Here is an 18,576-nt window from a genome sequence, read left to right on the forward strand (position 1 = left end):
TACAAAGGTTCAGAGCGACTGTGGTCCAAACAGCAGTATGTAGCTCAAATCCCATTGCCAGTTAATTACAGCACTATATTTTTTTACAGGTCCAGGATCTAGTGTTCAACCTCCATATGATCCTCTCTGACACAGTTAAAATGAAGGAGCACCAGGAAGATCCAGAAATGCTGATTGACCTGATGTACAGGTAGAGTTTATAACCATTACAGTGTAGGGACAGTAGATGTCAGTGCTCCACATGGTGTTTGAACAAAGCTTTGTACCTACTCCACTTCCTGTATTTAGACTGTGAGGTGTTGTATTGCTGTGAACTTCGATTACTTGTTTTTTATTAGCAATTACTTTAAACTTAAAACTGTTCTACACTGCTTGCCATGTTTCACATTTCACCGGAAACCAACACGGCTATTTGGTGTTTGGTTTTGGACTCAGATGTTGCACATTTGAGCCCTTATAGAGCTTGTTTTTGGAGCAGTTCCAGGTCTTAGTGCTCATGGACCAATATGTACCTGTCTGTTGTGTTTGAATGTGGTGTTGATAGGTTTTGTTTGGCATTTATGTAGCTTATCTTGGATAAAAGTAGTTCTGTTCCCCAGCAGTCTCTGACAATCTCATCCTTCACCTGCATGAAGACAACTCCCTGCTTGCATCAGGGAAGACTTAACGATCTTCCAGGACCTGCTTGCACAAAAGGCTTTTTGGTGGTCATATATATGATTGTCTCCATATGCAAAAGATATTCTGGAGCCATGTTAAGATTCCAACTACCAAATTGCATGGTGTTATCTGCACAAATGGTCCTGAAGGCTTGTTAGAAGGTGGCAGAGATTTTGTCGTAAGCAACCAGGCAGGTCTGCTCTGATTGCCCCTCGTGTTTGGCTTACTACCAGTCTCCAAGTGAACTATGACTTTGGTCAAGGGCTTCAGCAGTTACCCATAAAAGCATTCTGCCATCAGAGGGTAGCTGGAGTTGCTTGCCCGCCACTAACTGGCTCAGAAATCTATAAAATAATCTAGTGTAACTTTCCATCTACATAGCTTCTTATCTTGTGTATTTCTAGATAGCCTAACACTGAAGGTGGTTGTTACTTAAGCAGAAGTAACTAAATGCTAATCACAGAGGTTTTCTTTTCAATTAGGATAGCAAAGGGCTATCAGAATTCCCCTGACCTGCGCCTGACATGGCTGCAGAACATGGCTGGAAAGCACTCTGAGAGGAGCAATCACGCCGAATCAGCCCAGTGCCTGGTCCACTCTGCAGCCTTGGTGGCTGAATATCTAAGCATGCTGGAAGACCGAAAATACCTCCCTGTAGGGTGTGTTACATTTCAGGTAGGAATTTTTCTCCGTAATGTATTTTTGGGTTGTGTCATCTGCTGGTGTGATACTGAGTATCTCCATGTGGCTGGTATTACTCTGCCTACATACTCATACTGCACTTAATCTGTTTTGGGGAGAGTCACAGAATCACAGAATCCCAGGTTGAAAGGGACCTCAGGGATCATCTAGTCCAACCTTTCTAGGAAGAGCACAGTCTAGACAAGATGGCCCAGCACCCTGTCCAGCTGAGTCTTAAAAGTGTCCAATGTGGCCAAGTCAACCACTTCCCTGGGGAGATCATTCCAATGGGTGATTGTCCTTGCTGTGAAAAATTTCCCTCTCGTGTCCAATCAGAATCTCCCCAAGAGCAACTTGTGTCCATTCCCCCTTGTCCTCTCCATGTGACTCCGTGTAAAAAGGGAGTCTCCATCTTCTTTGTAGCTACCCCTTAAGTACTGGTACACGGTGATGAGATCCCCTCTGAGCCTCCTTTTCTCAAGGCTGAACAAACCTAGTTCTCCTGGCCTATCCTCGTATGGCAGGCGTCCCAGTCCTCTGATCTTCTTGGTGGCCCTTCTCTGGACCCCTTCCAGCCTGTCCGCAACTGTTCTGAATAGCAGGGACCAGAACTGTACACAGCACTCCAGGTGTGGCCTGGCAAGCACTGAGTAGAGTGGGAGAGTGACTTTATCTCTGCTGGTGATGCCCTTTTGTTACAGCAACTTCTGAAAATGTTTATTATGCCTGAAGACTGTCTTGGTTCCCCTAAGTCTCTATATCCATAGTACTGAGTGAATCCAGTTCTTTTTATTTCTCTGTTTAAGTCATGGGTTTTTTACCCTCTTTGATCTAATCATTTTTTAGTGTGTGCAGTTGATGAAGGTGGTTCCTGTGACTAGTAATGTTAAGCAGGGCATTACTGAGTAGAGCAAACAAGCACATACTTAGCTTTGAACGTGTAGGTGGTCCAGTCCAGTTGGTTTAAGCATGTGCTGAAGTACCCTGCTGGTTCAGAAGGAAATTAAACAAAATGCATGTGAAAGCTGCCTCTTTAAAAATGTTAGGACTTGATTGAAAATCAGCTGCCTTTCAAAGTATTAAGAGTTTTGAATGTTGTTTAAATTCAGTAAAAATATTTTATCTGCATTATATTTCCTTAGAACATATCTTCTAATGTTTTGGAAGAGTCAGCAGTTTCTGATGATGTTGTATCACCAGATGAAGAAGGGATCTGTTCCGGAAAGTATTTTACAGAAGCTGGTCTGGTGGGACTGCTGGAACAGGCTGCAGCATCTTTCTCCATGGTAGAAGACTTTAATTTCTTTATCTTCTTCAGCAGTCTTACACTGCTGGGCATTATGAAGGAAAACGTTTTCTCTGTGTATAACTCTATTGTAACCACTGAATTCGCATGGAGTTTTAGTTGTTCAAGACAGCTTGGTTTGCCCTCCGGTGTAAACTGTGCAAAGGATGGGATCTGGGACCAAGAGGCCTTTGTGTGTTTCCAGTGTCTTTCACTTCAACACTGCACATTTGGGAGTTCACAACAGTAAAGAAAGGCAGTAATGTTTTCCCTCCTCTTCAAAAAGAGTGGGCCGAGAGCTTTATGTGAGCTGCATTAATGAGCTGGTGGTAGTCTATCCATCAGAAACCAAGGAAAGCAAGTGAATTATTTCCCACAACACAATATGAAACATCATTCAATGGGTTTAAGTACAAGCAGTGGTAATTCCAGAGCAAAGACCTAGAACCCCTGCTTGTGATGGGCTGGACCTCCTCCATTACAGACATCCTAAGGAAAGCCCATCTCATGAAGTGCCAAAAGTTGAAGTCACTTAGGTTGAAGATGCACTAAATAAAAGACTATGTACAGTGCCTTTAAGCTTTAATTTTTCATTCCCATGGATTTGGTTAGGATCCTATTTAGCTTGTTGTGCTCTTGTGCGTATATCCATCCAAAATATTACAGTTTTGACTCTGTTTATAATCTCATCTGTTAGTAGCAATGTGTAATACAGTAGGCTCTTGATTCCAAAGGTGACTGGGGATTTTATTCCATTCATGTATGGGTATATTTTAAGAAAAGGTGCTGATTACATCACAGTGCCACCTTTTCATTTTGCAGTTTTATAATTTAAATGCTGGTAGTATGTATTGTTCTTGCTCTTAAATTGATGGAGCGATCTGATGGACCTTATTTTTGTAGGCTGGCATGTATGAAGCAGTTAATGAGGTTTACAAAGTCCTTATTCCTATTCATGAAGCTAATAGAGATGCCAAGAAGCTATCTACTATTCATGGTAAACTCCAAGAAGCATTCAGCAAGATTGTTCACCAGGTAATAATTCTAATTTTCAGCTGCAATATGAACTGTGAAGAAACTTCAAATGCTCAGTGCAAATAAAAACTACCCATTAAGGAAAAAACATTTTAATCAGATTACATAGGAGTTGTCAAATGGTGATCCACAGTAAATGCAAGGATTGCTAACAGGATTTTTTATCTCTGGACATTTTACGTGAGAAACATGAGAGACATCACACACTAAGTTCCACTGTAACTTCAGAAACATCCAAGAGTTAAAACTTCCAATCATCGGTCAGTTTATCCTTTCAGATGTTACTTTCACCTGTATTTTGCATGCTATATTTATTGGAAAAACACTGTATCTTGCCTTTGGCCTGGTGGGTAAAGTTCAGAAATGTTGGGTTGGTTTTATTTGTCTATTCGTATGGTGGATAAATAATTGAAGGAACCTTTCTAAACTTCGATGGTGCAAAACCCACCAGCTTAGGTGCTGAGCATTTGATGAGAGACATCAGAAGTTGTCAACCCTCACAAAGCTCAACTGACCTCAGCTAAGCAGGAAATGAGAGCACTTGGCAACTCTCAAGAAGCACATGTTATCTTCTGGGAGAGGCCGGTTAGGTGCATGCCTTTCTGTCAGGGCAGGCAAGCACTCAACAGACACTCCTCCAGTACATGCCAGAGCTACTCCAAGCCCCTCATCACAACCAGCTTTCTGGTCATGGGCTGATGGGTACATCATTTGTCTGTTGCTGTAGTTACCCTTATGCTGCCATCAGCTGCTCAGCAGATGTTGGTTAGTGCATCAATTTCATAGGATCTAGCTGAGAGTCTGGTGGTTTTCTTCGTGTTCTGGCATTGCCAGATTCCTGAGGTTAAGTGTACCAGTAAAGGACAATCATTGAGTATCCTTCTAGGCCAGAGAAGGCCATTTTGTATGCATGATGACTTATAATCATTGAAACCATTTCAGGTTTATGATACCTTACATTGATGGTCATGTTTTGGCCTTTGAAACTTTTTTTTGGTTTCTGTGACATGCGCTTTTTACTTTTTATTACACAGAGTACTGGCTGGGAGGTAGGTAAATCCATTTTAGTTAGTAAAGAACACTAATAGATTTTTCAGATGACTCACGCCAATGCTTGCCCACATGTGCTAGTTGTGGGTATTTCTGTTGCTGTCTGCTGTTAAAACAATTCATTAACCAAAGAAATACCAATAAACTGATTGTGGTCGTAGTAGGAAATTCTTCATAAGAAGCTGTAGGTAGTGCATGGATGCTGATGTGTTCCACTAATGAGGTTCTTTGGTGAATGAGCCACTGTACCATCACTAGTTCGTTTTTATAATTTATTTATATTCCTTTTCATCAGCATTGACACAGAATATCATCCCTTCATGCCATATTTTCACCCCACCCGCAGGGGTCGATTTAAGCAATAATGCTCAGAGGTACTGAAACACAAAACTGGTTTACTGCATGTGCAGGCCATATCTCAGAGAATAGGCTGCTTCATTCTGTTCATTTAAGAACAATCAATTTGTTATGTAGCTGTTTATCTGGCAGTAAAATAGTTCGGTTGTGTTAACTGGAGTCAGTTTTGCTGCTTTGATTTTTGTACAGGCGCTTTGCTCACATTTCTACAACATACACCACGAGAAGCACGCATTTGGGTTAAAAATAGACAAAGCACTCTCTTTCATCCGCAGTCACACACAGCACAGCAGGTTTGATAACTCAGGCCCTAGTCCAGTCAACACAGTGGGTACACGAGCGTCAAGAGGTCTCAGAAGACATTTTAAATGTTTTGTGAATATGGTGTTACATTATTTGCTTAGCCTTCAGCTGTCCAGTTAATCTCTGCTTTTCTGTGAATCAGGCAACTCAGTATGGGCCCTCTCACTCCATGTTTCCACCACAGGAGAGCATTTAAGCCCACGCTTCCCAAACTGGGGCCAAGAACAAAGTTCTCTTGCATTGTGTGATGCAAATAATTTGGGCTGATGATGTCTGAACGTCAGTTTTAATTCTGGCCTAGCAAGAAATTAAATTCAGTAGCTTAAAAGTAACCCCTGACACTTAGGGGCTGGCCCTGTAAATCGTTTGCTTGTTCCTTTGAAAAGTCCTAGCAGACGAGGCAGCACAGCAATCCAGAGTACATGTCGTAGAAGTGTAAATGATCTGTGTTCAATAGCCAACAAATGTGAAGGCCTGTGAGCATCTATTTTGATTAGTCTGCCCCTAAATCGACCCCTGAAGAAAATCCTGTCATTGGTTATGATTCTAACATCACTCAGTCATGTTTTACTGCATGGTAAAAGACACCCATGGTTTCTGTTCTCGTCTGTCATCGTGCTCCTTCATTGCCACACTTTTTCTGATCTTTGTGCTTTGTAGCTTTCAGGTTTGTTGCATGTTTTGCCCTCTTCCTTTATTTTAAATACTTTAATTGATGCTCACCCTTTTTTATTTTAAAGTTTATTTGCTGCCAATTTGCTGCTTGTTTGTTTTTTGGAATTTCCCTAATTAAATACTTTCTGTTTTCTCCTCTATTGCCCTGGTTGCTGACCCTCCTCCCCACTCTTACTATTGTCTGTTGTGGTAAGTTCCTACTTGTGGAATTTTTCCCCCCACCTTTCTCTCCCCCCTCCCCCTTTTTGTTTTTTTTTTTTTTGTTTTACACTGTGGAAACCCCGATTTCGTTTTACCAAAGAGCTATGCCAACAGCAGGACCCCTTCTCATGTCACAAGGAAAGTAGTATTGCCAACTACAAGCACTGAAGTATCCTGAGTCTGGCACCAATGCATTTCTGAGACCTGCTTAAACATACCAAGTGGTGGGTTTTTCTGCTTGTGTGTTTGTTCATTGAATAAATGTTGAATTAATTCTTTCTGTTTACTTTCCAGTTAGGAAAGTTGTGAGGAAAAATCTTTTCATGCTCTGCCATGAGAATTCAAAAATACTTTTTAAAGTATGAAGGGTGAGGTTGCCATCGACTAGCAGGACTCCAGGAACTGGTACTTACAAAAAATCAGTATTGGAAGACTTGTAATAGTTGGCAACACTGCAAAGGACCTTGGGTTAAAATTGAGCAGGAAAAGGACAGTGCTCAGTTTGGTAAAGTTGGTTGGATTTTGCATTCTGCAGAGTGTGTATGAAGGAGTTACTTTTATTCCTGCATACTTCGGTCTGACTCTGCCCTCAGGCAGCTGCTGCTGTGTTGGTCTTGGTGAAGAAAGCAGATGATCACTCTTGTGTCTGATTTTTCAAATATTGTTGGCAAAGCTTTTTGTGTGCGTGCAAGAGATAACTCTAAAACTTTATTCCCAGCAATTTTGAAAGGTATTTACCATGCATAATAACAAATCATGAACCTTCATAAATCATGATGGCTGTTATCTGCTCTGCCAATTCTGTAATGGCTATTCAGTGTTCACCTTCATTCTCTTCTCCTCCCAAAGACCTATTATTTTTCATAAAATAATAGGAGATAAAATGCTTTTAATAATTTCTCCCTCATATCTGCATTTTTAGCTCTTTTCAGAAACAAGACCATGGAGTATTTTAAGTTATTTGTTTTGTTTTCAGTACTGTGATTAGATAGACTTTGGTATTGGCTAAATTGCAGTTAAAAGATCCTAGTACAGATCCATTCTGTACTCTTAAGGCCAGGCAAGAAATTGATCTCTCCTAATCTCGGGGCTGGTAGCTACTGAATGTTTATGTGAGGTAAGGAATAGCCTGTAGGTGGTCACTCTGCTGGAGAAGTGTGTTTCCAGCCCCTTACTTCCAGCTACAGATCTCCCAACATGAGTCATATGTGTTTTGTGGCTGATGGATGCAGGGCTTTCTGGGGGAGATGCTTCTGTCGCATTAGGAGCTAACCAGTGCTCCTCACTGCTGGCTTTTCTCCTTGGGATCCTTTTCATAACCAAGTTTCAGCAACTGGATTTATCAGGAGAATCCAGTGCAGCTGGTCTTCATGACAATGAAACAAGTACGTAAGTTGGGAGCTGCCTTCGCACAAGGCACTGAATCTCCCCAGGCTTCCTTGCTGCTACTACTGGGATTTCCCAGTGCCCCATTACTCTTATTTTATGCATTTACTAAATGCCACTAGAACTCCTTATTAATTGACGCTGATCAACAGAGGGCATTTTCTACCTCACTCACTGTTATTTTTGCAGCAACATAAATGTACACTGTAACAAATAGGTGTCTGGGCAGATGTCCACATGGCAGATACGTTGTCGGGGCCAGGTTCTGCAAACACTTCATAGCCTGAAAGTGACTTGCCACATAGGTAGGAAAAAACACATGAGTTAGAAGAGCAGCAGCGTGTCCTCCATCGCTAGGGCCTGCCCTGTGCCCATGGGTCGGGGCAGAATCCCACCAACTTCCACATGGAGCATGCCAAGGCCCTGTGTAAGATTTGGGGAGATGTTTCGCATGGCAGTTCCCCTTGGGCGGACATGGTGCTACCTCGGGAAGTGCTTTGAGAAAGGAGCTCTAGAATCACAGTCTTCTGCCTATAACATTGAGATTGAATTGGAAAAAAACAGCACAGGAAGCTGGAAATGCTGGGTGTTGAGGGATTTTAGCAATGTCCAAAACTGTGGCTTTGAAAAGGTAGTGATGAGTAAATTAAGGGTTCAGTAGGCTGCTCATTCCCGTATGGGTCCAGAGGGATGGGCACCAGAGAAAGACAGGGAGTCCAGGGAAATACCTCCCAGATGTTGCCAGATATTACTTCCAGTAAAACAGTAATAGTTTTGCAGCTGAGTGTCATACCCTAGGAGGTGCTTCTGGAGATGGCTGTGGTGTGACAAAACCCTGTAGTCTATGCTGGCATGTGGGGCTGAATAAAAGCCCCTCTCTGGAATAGGGGTGCTTGGAGGGATGGGCTAGTGCAGGGGTCCAAGGAGCCGCCCACGCCACATTAAGCATATGAGCAGCTCTCGGTGCAACTCCATGTTTTTTTAAATTGGAGCATGTGTCTACGCACTTGCTGGAGCAGAGCCAGTGAATTTGTGTCTGCCAATGTCCCATAGTAAAGCCAAGATGTGGCTTGTGTGTATTAAGAAAGGCTGCTGCTGGCTCTGGTCACTTCAGGTTTCACTTCCACTTCAGAGCTGTGCATTGGTGAGCTTTGCCATCTTGAAGGTGCTTGGGATGGGCAGCAGCCCTCGCCCCAAAATGGTAATGCCATATCCTCCTGGCTGTGCCTCTGGCGAAAGGAGCTGAGCTGTGCCTGGGCAGCTCCAGCATGACACCCCAGTTTCCTTCAGGCCAGGAGAAGGCAGTGGCTTGTCGTGACAGTGCTTTTTCCAGTCTCGAGTTTGCCTGAGGGTTTTTTTAATTTTACTTTGGCTTATTTATCCCCATTGCCTTCCATAGATCATGTTCACCATCACCACAAAAGATAAGTTTTGCCATAGCAAAATACTAAAAAAAAACCCAAAAAACCAAAACGTATGTGGCAGCCGGGACGTCTGTAAGTGCTGTTTGAAAACAAACACTAGCCCAGATTCAGAAACATTGAGCGTTGTGTACTACATCACACTTTCTCATGAGAGTAAAGGTGAACATTTTAGAGTTTCTTGCTGAAAGGCATTTCTGGTTTGTGCATGCAGCGTGTTTTTGGTTTTTTTGTTTGTTTGTTTTTTTCTTTTTTTTTTTAACAAAATCAAATGTGTGATTTATTTTTAAAGCATTTTTCTTCTCTCTGTCTCTTAATCAGATTTTCTTTGTTACTTTTGCAGTAAAAAACTTTGTTTCTCTACTTTTGTTGCATTTCTGGGCCAAATTCACCACTGGCTCAAATGGAAGCAGGTACATGATACAGTTGATTGCATCTGCTTTCACCAGGAGTGACTTTGGCCCTCTGTACTAGACATTAGTTACTAGAAGGGAATGTAACACCTTCCAGTTGACATGCTATTTAAAAAGCACTTGTGTGTGTGAGTGAACTGGACATTGACTTCGGCCCAATCCTGCAATTACTTGAGAGTGGGTTATGGGGGCTCTGGTGTGGGTAATTTTCAGGGTGTCTGCGTGCAATATCCTCCCTGCGTGCCGCAGGCTGTCAGCAACTGGACTTCCCCATACCTCCTGTGCCTGCAGTCTCTGGACCAGGCTAAGGAGTGTATGCATAGGATTTGGAGAGCCTGAAATAATGACCCAAATGAAGGGACTTGCCTTTGACTGTTCCTCAGAGACATCCAACACCTCCAGACTCCTCCTGGGGTGGGAAAAGTCATTGCAGGGTTGGGCTAATGGTCGTAACTGATCCATATAATTCCATGTTAGTTTATAATTTCATTGTGGTGTTTGCTGCTAAATGCATTCATGCTGAGTTCCAGGTGTGTTTTTCTTTCCCTTCTTTCTTTCTATTTTATACCTTGTTTTTTAATTTCTTTTTTATTTTGCATAAATTCAGGAGCCTGTCTGCAGCCATGCTTGAGGGTATGCATGTCTCCACACTGAAATAACCTTTTGTTTCTCCAAACCTAGGATGGAAAGAGGATGTTTGGCACCTACTTCCGGGTTGGTTTTTATGGAACTAAATTTGGAGACCTGGATGAGCAAGAGTTTGTTTACAAGGAACCTGCGATAACAAAGTTAGCTGAAATTTCCCATAGGCTCGAGGTGAGATGATTGTGGCTGACCTCAGATTCTGTCTGTGAGTTGCAGTTTAATTATTTTGCGTAAGTTATTTAAGAGCTGTGTTGCCAAATTACAGGAAGTGGCGGAAATGAAAATAGTTGGGCAAAACCAGCACTGTGCCTCTTGGAGCCTGATGCAAGGCTGAGCTTAGACAGTCACTTGGCAAAACAGTTTGCAGAGCCCCATGCAGTGACCCAGAGTTGGGCCTGATATCTCCTGTCCTCTTGCTGGTGCCACCTCTGCAGGAGGCAGGAGGAATGCAGGGAGAGGAGTCCCACGGGTTTTCCCTGATCTTGCAGCAAGAGCTGCAGACCTGCTATGATCATTCGAGTTTGTGGCATATCGTACTGTGTTTGTGTTTCTCTTCATCTGCCTGGTGTAAATGGGCTTGAAAAAAGGTTGAGATGCCTTTCAGGATCTGACTTTCAGAAAGTATTGCATTTTTCTGTCATTTTGTTGCCTTTACATCGTGTTCCTCTCTCCTAGAGATTGAGCCCTCTTAAGGTGGCTGAATTTCAGAGCCCCTGAAGTGGGACATCACAGGTCTGAAGTTTGTTTCAGCCGTGAACGAGCAAAGGCAACTCTGATTAATCTAACCAGGGCTTGAGTGCAGCTCCAGGTACCACCCAGTGATCATCTGTACTGTGTAATGGTTAGTCTGGCCTGGTTTTGTGCCAACTAACTTGTGTCTAGATAATGTCTTAGCACAGTTTGGGGGACAATATGGGTCAAGAGACTGTTCCCAGTAAGCACTGTGGACAGATGAGGCCATCCCCAGTGGGAGAGCAAGAGCATTTAGCAGCATGGCTCTAGGCTGTGCCATGGTACTTGTTCATAGGGCCAGCGGGCAGACCTGGCCCTATTTTATTTGCTAGAATAAATCTGATGTCATGTTGCTCTCAACAATTCAGCTGCTGTCACGTTGCGCTGAAAGCAGCAGCGTTGTTTGAGTTGTAAGCGCATGAAACTGAGTTCACCCATTCACCCAGCCCAGCAAAGCTGTGGTCTGATGTGGCACCTGATTTCCAGGCAGATCCCATATTGACCCCAGTTTTCAGTTGAGCTCACAGACACACAGCAAGCTCAAATGGCTTGTTCAGAGCCGTACAGTGTGTGTGCATGCAATTGGAAGGCTCCCAAGTTCTCCTGCCTTCCAGGGCATTAGGCTTGTTTTTTTCCTGTTGCCACTGGAATGCAACTGATTTAATTCTCCTAGGTTCAGCAGATCACATTCGGCCCTGGCACAGCTACTGTTGAAGGCATGTGGAGCTTCACCTCCCCAGAATATGCCTTTGTCTCTCCAATCCCTATCTCTGATGGCTGCATTTGATGGTTTCTTTCAATGCATTTGCTCTTGATTGTAGGGATTTTATGGAGAACGGTTTGGTGAAGATGTGCTTGAAGTGATTAAGGACTCAAACCCTGTGGACAAATGTAAACTAGATCCTAACAAGGTAAGAACACAAGTACAGGTTTAGAAGTAGAACTGGCCCTGAGTGTATGCAAACACAGTGGAACAAATCCAGGCCTGAATTTCACCAAGCAAGCAATGAAATCCACATACAGAGCATCTCGTGACTGCTTAGGATGAGAGTTGGGAAGAATCATCCCAGCAAAGGAATGCAGAATTAGCCATTTTATTCCTTGTCCTTGTAGTGTTTGGTGGGAAGGTAGGAGACAAGAGGACAGCAGAGGCCCAGGCTGCATTTGCCTTTCTCTGTAGTCTCCACTGAGTGCAAGGAAGGGAGTTTGCCATTCTCTGGCCTCTGGCTTTTTTGCAGCTGCAGCATTTTGTCATTCTTGTGCCAAGTCCTTTAAACGTAGCAGAAATAACAGGAGCATGCCCAAGGAGACAAGACTGCAGCTTAGGGCAGGGCATCATCTGCAAGGAAAGGACAGAAACGCTTCACGTGAATAGCATGAGAGGAGAGGGGCAGTGAGCTGTATTTTATCCAGTCCAGAAGCTGCTGAGCAGCTACCAGCACCCGTAGCCCGTGTCAGTGAGAGTGTGATTTTCCTGAGTAAAGGCAAAAAACAGTCCTAGTTCTTCCAGAGGTGGCTTGAGGAGGAAAGAAAGCAAGCTGGGTTATTGCACTGCTAAAAAGCAGGGCGTAGGAGTCAGCTCTTCTCCTCTGGCGCTGTACCTCACTGTGCACACCTGGGTTCTTTCCTGCAGGCTTACATTCAGATAACCTACGTGGAGCCATACTTTGACACTTACGAGATGAAGGACAGGATAACTTACTTCGACAAAAACTACAACTTGCGGCGTTTCATGTACTGCACGCCCTTCACGCTGGATGGCCGAGCTCATGGGGAGCTGCATGAGCAGTTCAAGCGCAAAACAATCCTGACGACATCCCATGCTTTCCCTTACATTAAAACTAGGATAAATGTCATCCACAAAGAGGAGGTGAGGCCTGCAGTCTCAGGGGCTTCCTGTGTTTGCAGGGAAATATTGTACAAGACTAAGGGAAGCGGATGTTGCCAAAACTCATGCGTAATGTACTATTGTATGTGTAGTTTGATAGCACAGCCACGTCCCTTCGCACCGTCACATTAACACAGATGCACCCTCCAGGCCATCGCTAGTCTACTTTCCCGCCCTCTGCTAAAGATGCAGAATTTCAGCAGAGAGCAAGAGCAGACGATGCCGTTGTGAGCTGCCCTGTCTGTTCACTGCAGGGACTGTGCACGAGACCCCTTTATTTTGATTATAAGAATGCCTTCTTTCTATTGAACTTTTCCTGGTGTCTATTCAACCTAAACTAAAAGCACACCAATTGAGAAATGTGGTATATCCTGCCACCTCTTTCACCAGTGTATGCAGCTCACAGCAGCTGGTATACACAAGGGCCCTTGGTGAGCTTTGTAGTAATACAGGTTGCTGCCTTCCGTTCTGCTTGAAAAATGTGTCCTGTTGTTCTGTGTTACAGCTCACTTGCATGGCCTCAACGGACTCAGGCCAGTGGGGTCCTCAGGCCTTACAGAGAGGTTTATCCCAAAGCTATGTTAATTTTTCAGGGGTAGGTGGGAACTGATGTGATGCCTGGGACACAGTGAAAAATGCATTTACATGCAAGGCAGAGAATCTACAGGTGTTTTGGCACTGATGTAGTGCTGTAACTCTGGGTAGCTGGTTGCAGTGACCACAAAGGACACAAGTCTGCCTCCTCAGAAGCAATCTCGGAAAACTCTTTGAGTACCCAGATGTAGAAATGCATTTAAAAATCAAATATTTTCTTGATGTTCCTAAACCAAGACTAAGAGGATGCATTTCTAAAGTGCTTGTGTCTGGACTGTCGGTCCTGTTGGTGTCTTCCATCACTTCAGTACGCTACCCTAAAGCGACCTTGGTGTTTCTGAAAGCATGTGTCTGGTTGACAGTCTCAGCCATAACAAGCATCCTCTATTTTGGCTACTTGCTTAGATCATTTTGACGCCCATTGAAGTTGCCATAGAGGACATGCAGAAGAAAACACAGGAATTAGCTTTTGCAACACACCAAGATCCTGCGGACCCAAAGATGCTGCAGATGGTGCTACAAGGATCAGTAGGTACCACAGTAAATCAGGTGAGGATCGCTGTCCAAGATGGAGACACTGGAGTAGTGCTTGTTGCTCAGCACAGTGGATGCTAAGCGTTGGGCCTTATTTCTAAATTGCCTTGGATTTTTCCCCCATTCAGTCTGTGGAATGTGTTTAAGGTCACTAGTGGGTCTAGACCAGCTGCTCTCAGTGACTGCTATTTGAGTAAGAGTCCTGAAAATGCAGTTAGGTCTGGAAAGTGGCTGAGAAAAGACAGCTCTCCTCTCCCAGTTACCGACTTCTTCCTGGCATTTGCAGTTGTTTCTGCCTGCTTCTCCTCCCTTTAAAAAAAAAAAAAAAAAGTATTAAGTATTACTTTCCCTTTGGCTAGCCAGGCTCTGGTGGGTGGAAGTGGTATTGTGTCCTGCAGTGGATTTTGGACAAAAAGGAAAGCAAAACTAGTGAATGGAATAAAACTGAGTGAGTATGAGTAAAGCTCTTCTAATGCACAAGCTGGAAAAAAAAATCAGCTGGACTTTCAAGTTCTGGGTTGAGTTTGCAGTGCTGGCAAACACTTCCTTGGTTCCATTTGCATTGTTTAAACTTTGTCTTAGTTGTGAGTTGAGCAAACTTTGTCAAGTCTTTATAAGAGAAAACAAATGTACAATCTGCATTTACTCACACTGTTTTCCAAAAGCAGAGTTTTATTTAAAAAAAAACCTAAACCTAAAACAGATTCAGTTGTCGCGATGTTTGGTGATTTATGCCAGATTTATCAGCTGCAATTCTTCCAGATGCATTCTGTAATGAAATGCTACATTTTACAAATGTTTATGTGTGCATGAAGTGTCTCCAGCAATTAGATATGACAGATGGTTCCAAGAAACTTACTTTTTCTCTTCTGCTCCTAAAGGGACCATTAGAAGTTGCCCAAGTTTTCTTGTCTGAAATACCCAATGATCCAAAGCTCTTCAGACATCATAACAAACTACGGCTCTGTTTCAAAGACTTCACAAAAAGGTATGGAGTATTGTCTTCAAACTGCCTGACAGATGCAGTTGTTACTACCACACCGGACAGGAGCATGTACAGTAACACAGGGGGTACTGGGAGAGATGAGTATTCATGTTGTAACTCCATCTGTCCAGTTTTCATATGCATCTGTATTCCTCGGTTGCCCAGTTGGTTCCCTGTTTTTCTGGTGGCGCAGGTCCATGACTTAAGTCAGATCAAATGGCTGAAGTTATTTAGCTTTGCTCTTTATCAGGAATGAATTAGTGATCACAGTTCAGTTGTGAGCAAGTGTTCCTGTTTCAGAAAACACAACTAGCCACGCCGGCACAAATTAACTCACAGCTTGGCAGGGTCAGGAGAAACTGCTGAATTGGCCAGGAGGTTTAATTTCCTTCTGAAGTGAGTTTCTCCAAACGGAGTGGAAACATGCTGGCAGAATTCTGTCAAGAAATGTGCTGGCTGCTCTGCTTTCCTCTTGAGTAATGCGAACTGCAGTCTCAGTCCAGCATCATTTGCAAGCACCAAGGAATTAAAAAAAAATAATTGAAATAAAAATGTTCTATTGCCACTGGATCTACAGTGGCAATGTAATATTCCCATATGTAATAAGTAGCATTGATGATACAGTTCTTTTCATACCCTTTGTTAAAATGACATCTTTCCAAATAGAAGAGTTCCTGATAAACATCTTATAGCCTGCTATTTAGTAATCTTCCCTGGCGAAAGCAGTAGATCGATCCGTCTTTAAATCCTCTTGGACTGGAAGTGGCTATGTGGAGATCAGCTTTTCATTTCTCTTCAGAGAAAGTAAACATAACTGGAGAGTAAATTAAAATTAAAAAGGAGTTGCCACTCTGGAAGTGAAATGGAAATTGGAAATGTGACACCCTCTCCTTTCCCCATGGACACCAACTGGTTTAGCTGAGTCTTTATTACCCAAAAGACAAGATAGAGGAGGATATTTTGTGTCATCCCGGAATAATAGAATTTTTTTTTTGTACTATTAGATTAATAAGTCTCTATAAAGCAGGTCCTTTTTTATGTGCCCAAGTTTTACAGGCTTTTGTTTTCTAGATGCGAAGATGCTCTGCGAAAGAACAAGAGCCTGATTGGTCCAGACCAAAAGGAGTATCAGCGAGAACTTGAAAGGAATTATCACCGATTAAAGGAAGCACTCCAACCTTTGATAAATAGAAAGATTCCACAGTTGTATAAAGCAGTGCTGCCGGTCACTTGCCACAGGTGGATATTTGATTTTACTCTTTCAGCAGAGATAAGGAGGATATAGAACCGGGTTGTCTGATCTTCCTGGTGAACCTGTGACATCTGTTTGTTTTCAATTATGGCTTTTTTGGCCGAGTCCATGCCTTTTCCCTTCTGTCCTGACCTCAGAGCACATCCCCTTCCCAGCAGTTGTGGTAGGTGGTGTTTGCAATGGTTCCTTTTGTTCCCAATCAGTAAGAAATTTTTTTCATCCTGCATCCCATTTAGATTCAAAACCACTCTCAGTGTGGCAGGACTTTGACACATTTGTTCCCAGTGGAAATGGAATGAGGAGTTCCAGGGACAGGCAGGGTTGAAAAACAGTCAGTGTCTTTGATGCTGGAAGACCAGTCACCTGGAGTGTGGGCTTTTTGTTTGTCTGCAATGAGACTGAATATAAAAGCCCCACTAGGAATGTATGAAGCAGGTCAGAGCCCATAGTGCTGTAAGTTGATGGCACCAGCTGTGGCTGAGCAAGGGGGACTTTGGGTGCATTAAGTTTCTAACAAGGCTCTGGCTCCCAGAATAGGGGCAGGAGTGTTTCCCAGCAGGTACCACCCGTGTAATCTTTGGCTTGACAACCCCTGGTGTGTCCCCTGACGGCAAGGTGGGCTAGCACAATCCAGCAAGACTGCCCTGGTATCGTGGTCTCACACCAGTGAGTGGGGTGGGGATTATTTTTTGGAAGGAGCATCGTTAGCGCCGAGCAGGACAGTGATGGTGCTTTTAATGACAGACCCTTTAAGAGATATTTGTGAATGTGGACTTCAGCTTATGTCCATGCCATTGGTTTAGGAGAACACAGCTCTGGTTTTGAACCTCTCCTCATGTAAGTGTTTTTCAGAGGTAAAGAGCAATGGAGAACATAAAAAAAAAAAGTTGTGAAAAGAGAAACTTGGCAAAATTACATTATAAAAAGAGCAAGATTTAGTGCTGGATGAAGAAGGAAATGAGCGTTCCTAGCTCACACAGCAGTGCTTAGCGCTGTTTCTGTAGCTGAATTTGATCTGTTTTTCTGTCTGCTGAATACTGCAGAAAGGCGGCCTTTCTTCATTACCCAGGTTCATGACTACTTAAGCTCTCCCCAGATTGCATACCATGTTCTAACTGCTCTCTGCTGGAGTCAGTTTTCACTGGCTGGGCATGGGTGGGGGGAACACTGCTTCCCTTCCCACCCAGCTGGAAACCTCACAAGCAGTTTTGTCATGGTACTGATTTTCTAATCTTGTGAAATTCAGCCTGTGCAGGGAGTCTAATACAGGTATTGCAGGCAAATTCCACGGAGAGAGTTATTTGAAAGACTTAAATAAGATTTCAGTAGTGCAGGTGGTTTGTGCTGCTTCCCTACGTACACATGAATTAAACTTCCTGTAGCTTTCATGTCAGTAAACCGTGGGCAGTTAAATGATCCCAGTTACAGGCCCAAAACCAATTCATCTGAAAAGCAATGAGTTAATATAAGTGGACTTAATTTTTGTAGTAGCTAGCTGTAGAAAATACAAGTACAGGATCATTCATCTGACAAGGCTTCTTATTTCATCGTGGAAAATATGAGCTCATCATTGTATTTTCTCTCCCTCAGAGACTCCTTCAGCAGGATGAGCCTTCGCAAAATGGATATCTAAACGAGTTAAAAACCAAAATAAAAAAGCACTTAAAATTAAGGTTTTGAAAAGAAAGAGCCTTGTTATCAGCGCTGGGAATCAAAGAAGTTTTATTGTGAAATAAAACTTGGACTTCATCCTGGACATCCCACACACCTCTTCCTCCATCAAAGTGTTCAGTGGCCAAAAATCATTCTGAATTGTCAAATGTAGACTTATCAATGTTTGAAAGAAATCATGACAGTGGTATCCAGAGTATTGGTGACAAGCTGTAAACTTACCTGTTTTTTAAGGCATTTTTATGACTCAAAGGTACACTAAACGCATTTACCTTTATTTATAGCATTGCCTAATGTTAAATTTATTTACTTCTAGTTCATATATTTAATTTATATTAGGACCATATACAAATGCATTTTTGAAGTTTTTAATGTAGTGATGATGGTTATTTTGATGGTACTATTAAATATGTGAATGTTTACACTTTAATTCCCTGTGCATTGGACTTCAGAGCTCACCATCCTTGGGAAAAAGGTTCAGAAAAGGTAAGTCTTACAGTAACATTTCTTAACCCAGTGGTGATTTTTTTTACTATCCCTATCCTTTTTCCTTTGTAACTCTGAATACGAATTGCTGCAAAGAAAAATAATTCCAGCTGTAACCATCAGAAGAATGGAGGCACATCTTGTTACTACTTTATCTCCTTCAGTACCAGTGAAGGGGAGTTTCAGCATGACAGCTGTGTGTACATGGTCATTTCCAGCAGCTAGGCAGTCCAAACAGCAGAGTAATCTCATCGTGACCTTAAAAGTACAATTCAGCGTAGCAGTGTTCACGCAGCTAGACTCCTTTTTTGTGTCCCTTTTT

The 18,576-nt window shown here is 42.9% G+C and overlaps 1 protein-coding gene across 8 annotated transcripts in view; it reads left to right on the forward strand.

The window, feature by feature from the left end:
* DOCK7 (dedicator of cytokinesis 7) overlaps positions 1 to 18,198 on the forward strand; it is a 107,968-nt gene extending 89,770 nt beyond the window's left edge. For 4 of the 8 annotated variants that reach the window (XM_064454915.1, XM_064454919.1, XM_064454921.1 and 1 more), the window contains 12 exons: positions 90 to 190; positions 1,143 to 1,335; positions 2,484 to 2,627; positions 3,530 to 3,661; positions 4,696 to 4,710; positions 10,158 to 10,283; positions 11,666 to 11,755; positions 12,478 to 12,714; positions 13,732 to 13,875; positions 14,742 to 14,848; positions 15,917 to 16,084; positions 17,688 to 18,198. In XM_064454915.1, the coding sequence (XP_064310985.1) occupies positions 90 to 190; positions 1,143 to 1,335; positions 2,484 to 2,627; positions 3,530 to 3,661; positions 4,696 to 4,710; positions 10,158 to 10,283; positions 11,666 to 11,755; positions 12,478 to 12,714; positions 13,732 to 13,875; positions 14,742 to 14,848; positions 15,917 to 16,084; positions 17,688 to 17,730 (1,500 nt within the window). In that variant the 3' untranslated portion in view covers positions 17,731 to 18,198. Of the gene's footprint in view, positions 1 to 89; positions 191 to 1,142; positions 1,336 to 2,483; positions 2,628 to 3,529; positions 3,662 to 4,695; positions 4,711 to 10,148; positions 10,284 to 11,665; positions 11,756 to 12,477; positions 12,715 to 13,731; positions 13,876 to 14,741; positions 14,849 to 15,916; positions 16,085 to 17,687 lie in introns of all 8 variants that reach the window. The other 4 variants (XM_064454916.1, XM_064454920.1, XM_064454923.1 and 1 more) reach the window with 2 other exon arrangements.
* The last annotated feature ends 378 nt before the right edge of the window (positions 18,199 to 18,576 follow it).

The sequence above is a fragment of the Phalacrocorax carbo genome, chromosome 6 (assembly GCF_963921805.1).
Source record: "Phalacrocorax carbo chromosome 6, bPhaCar2.1, whole genome shotgun sequence".
NCBI lineage: Eukaryota > Metazoa > Chordata > Aves > Suliformes > Phalacrocoracidae > Phalacrocorax > Phalacrocorax carbo.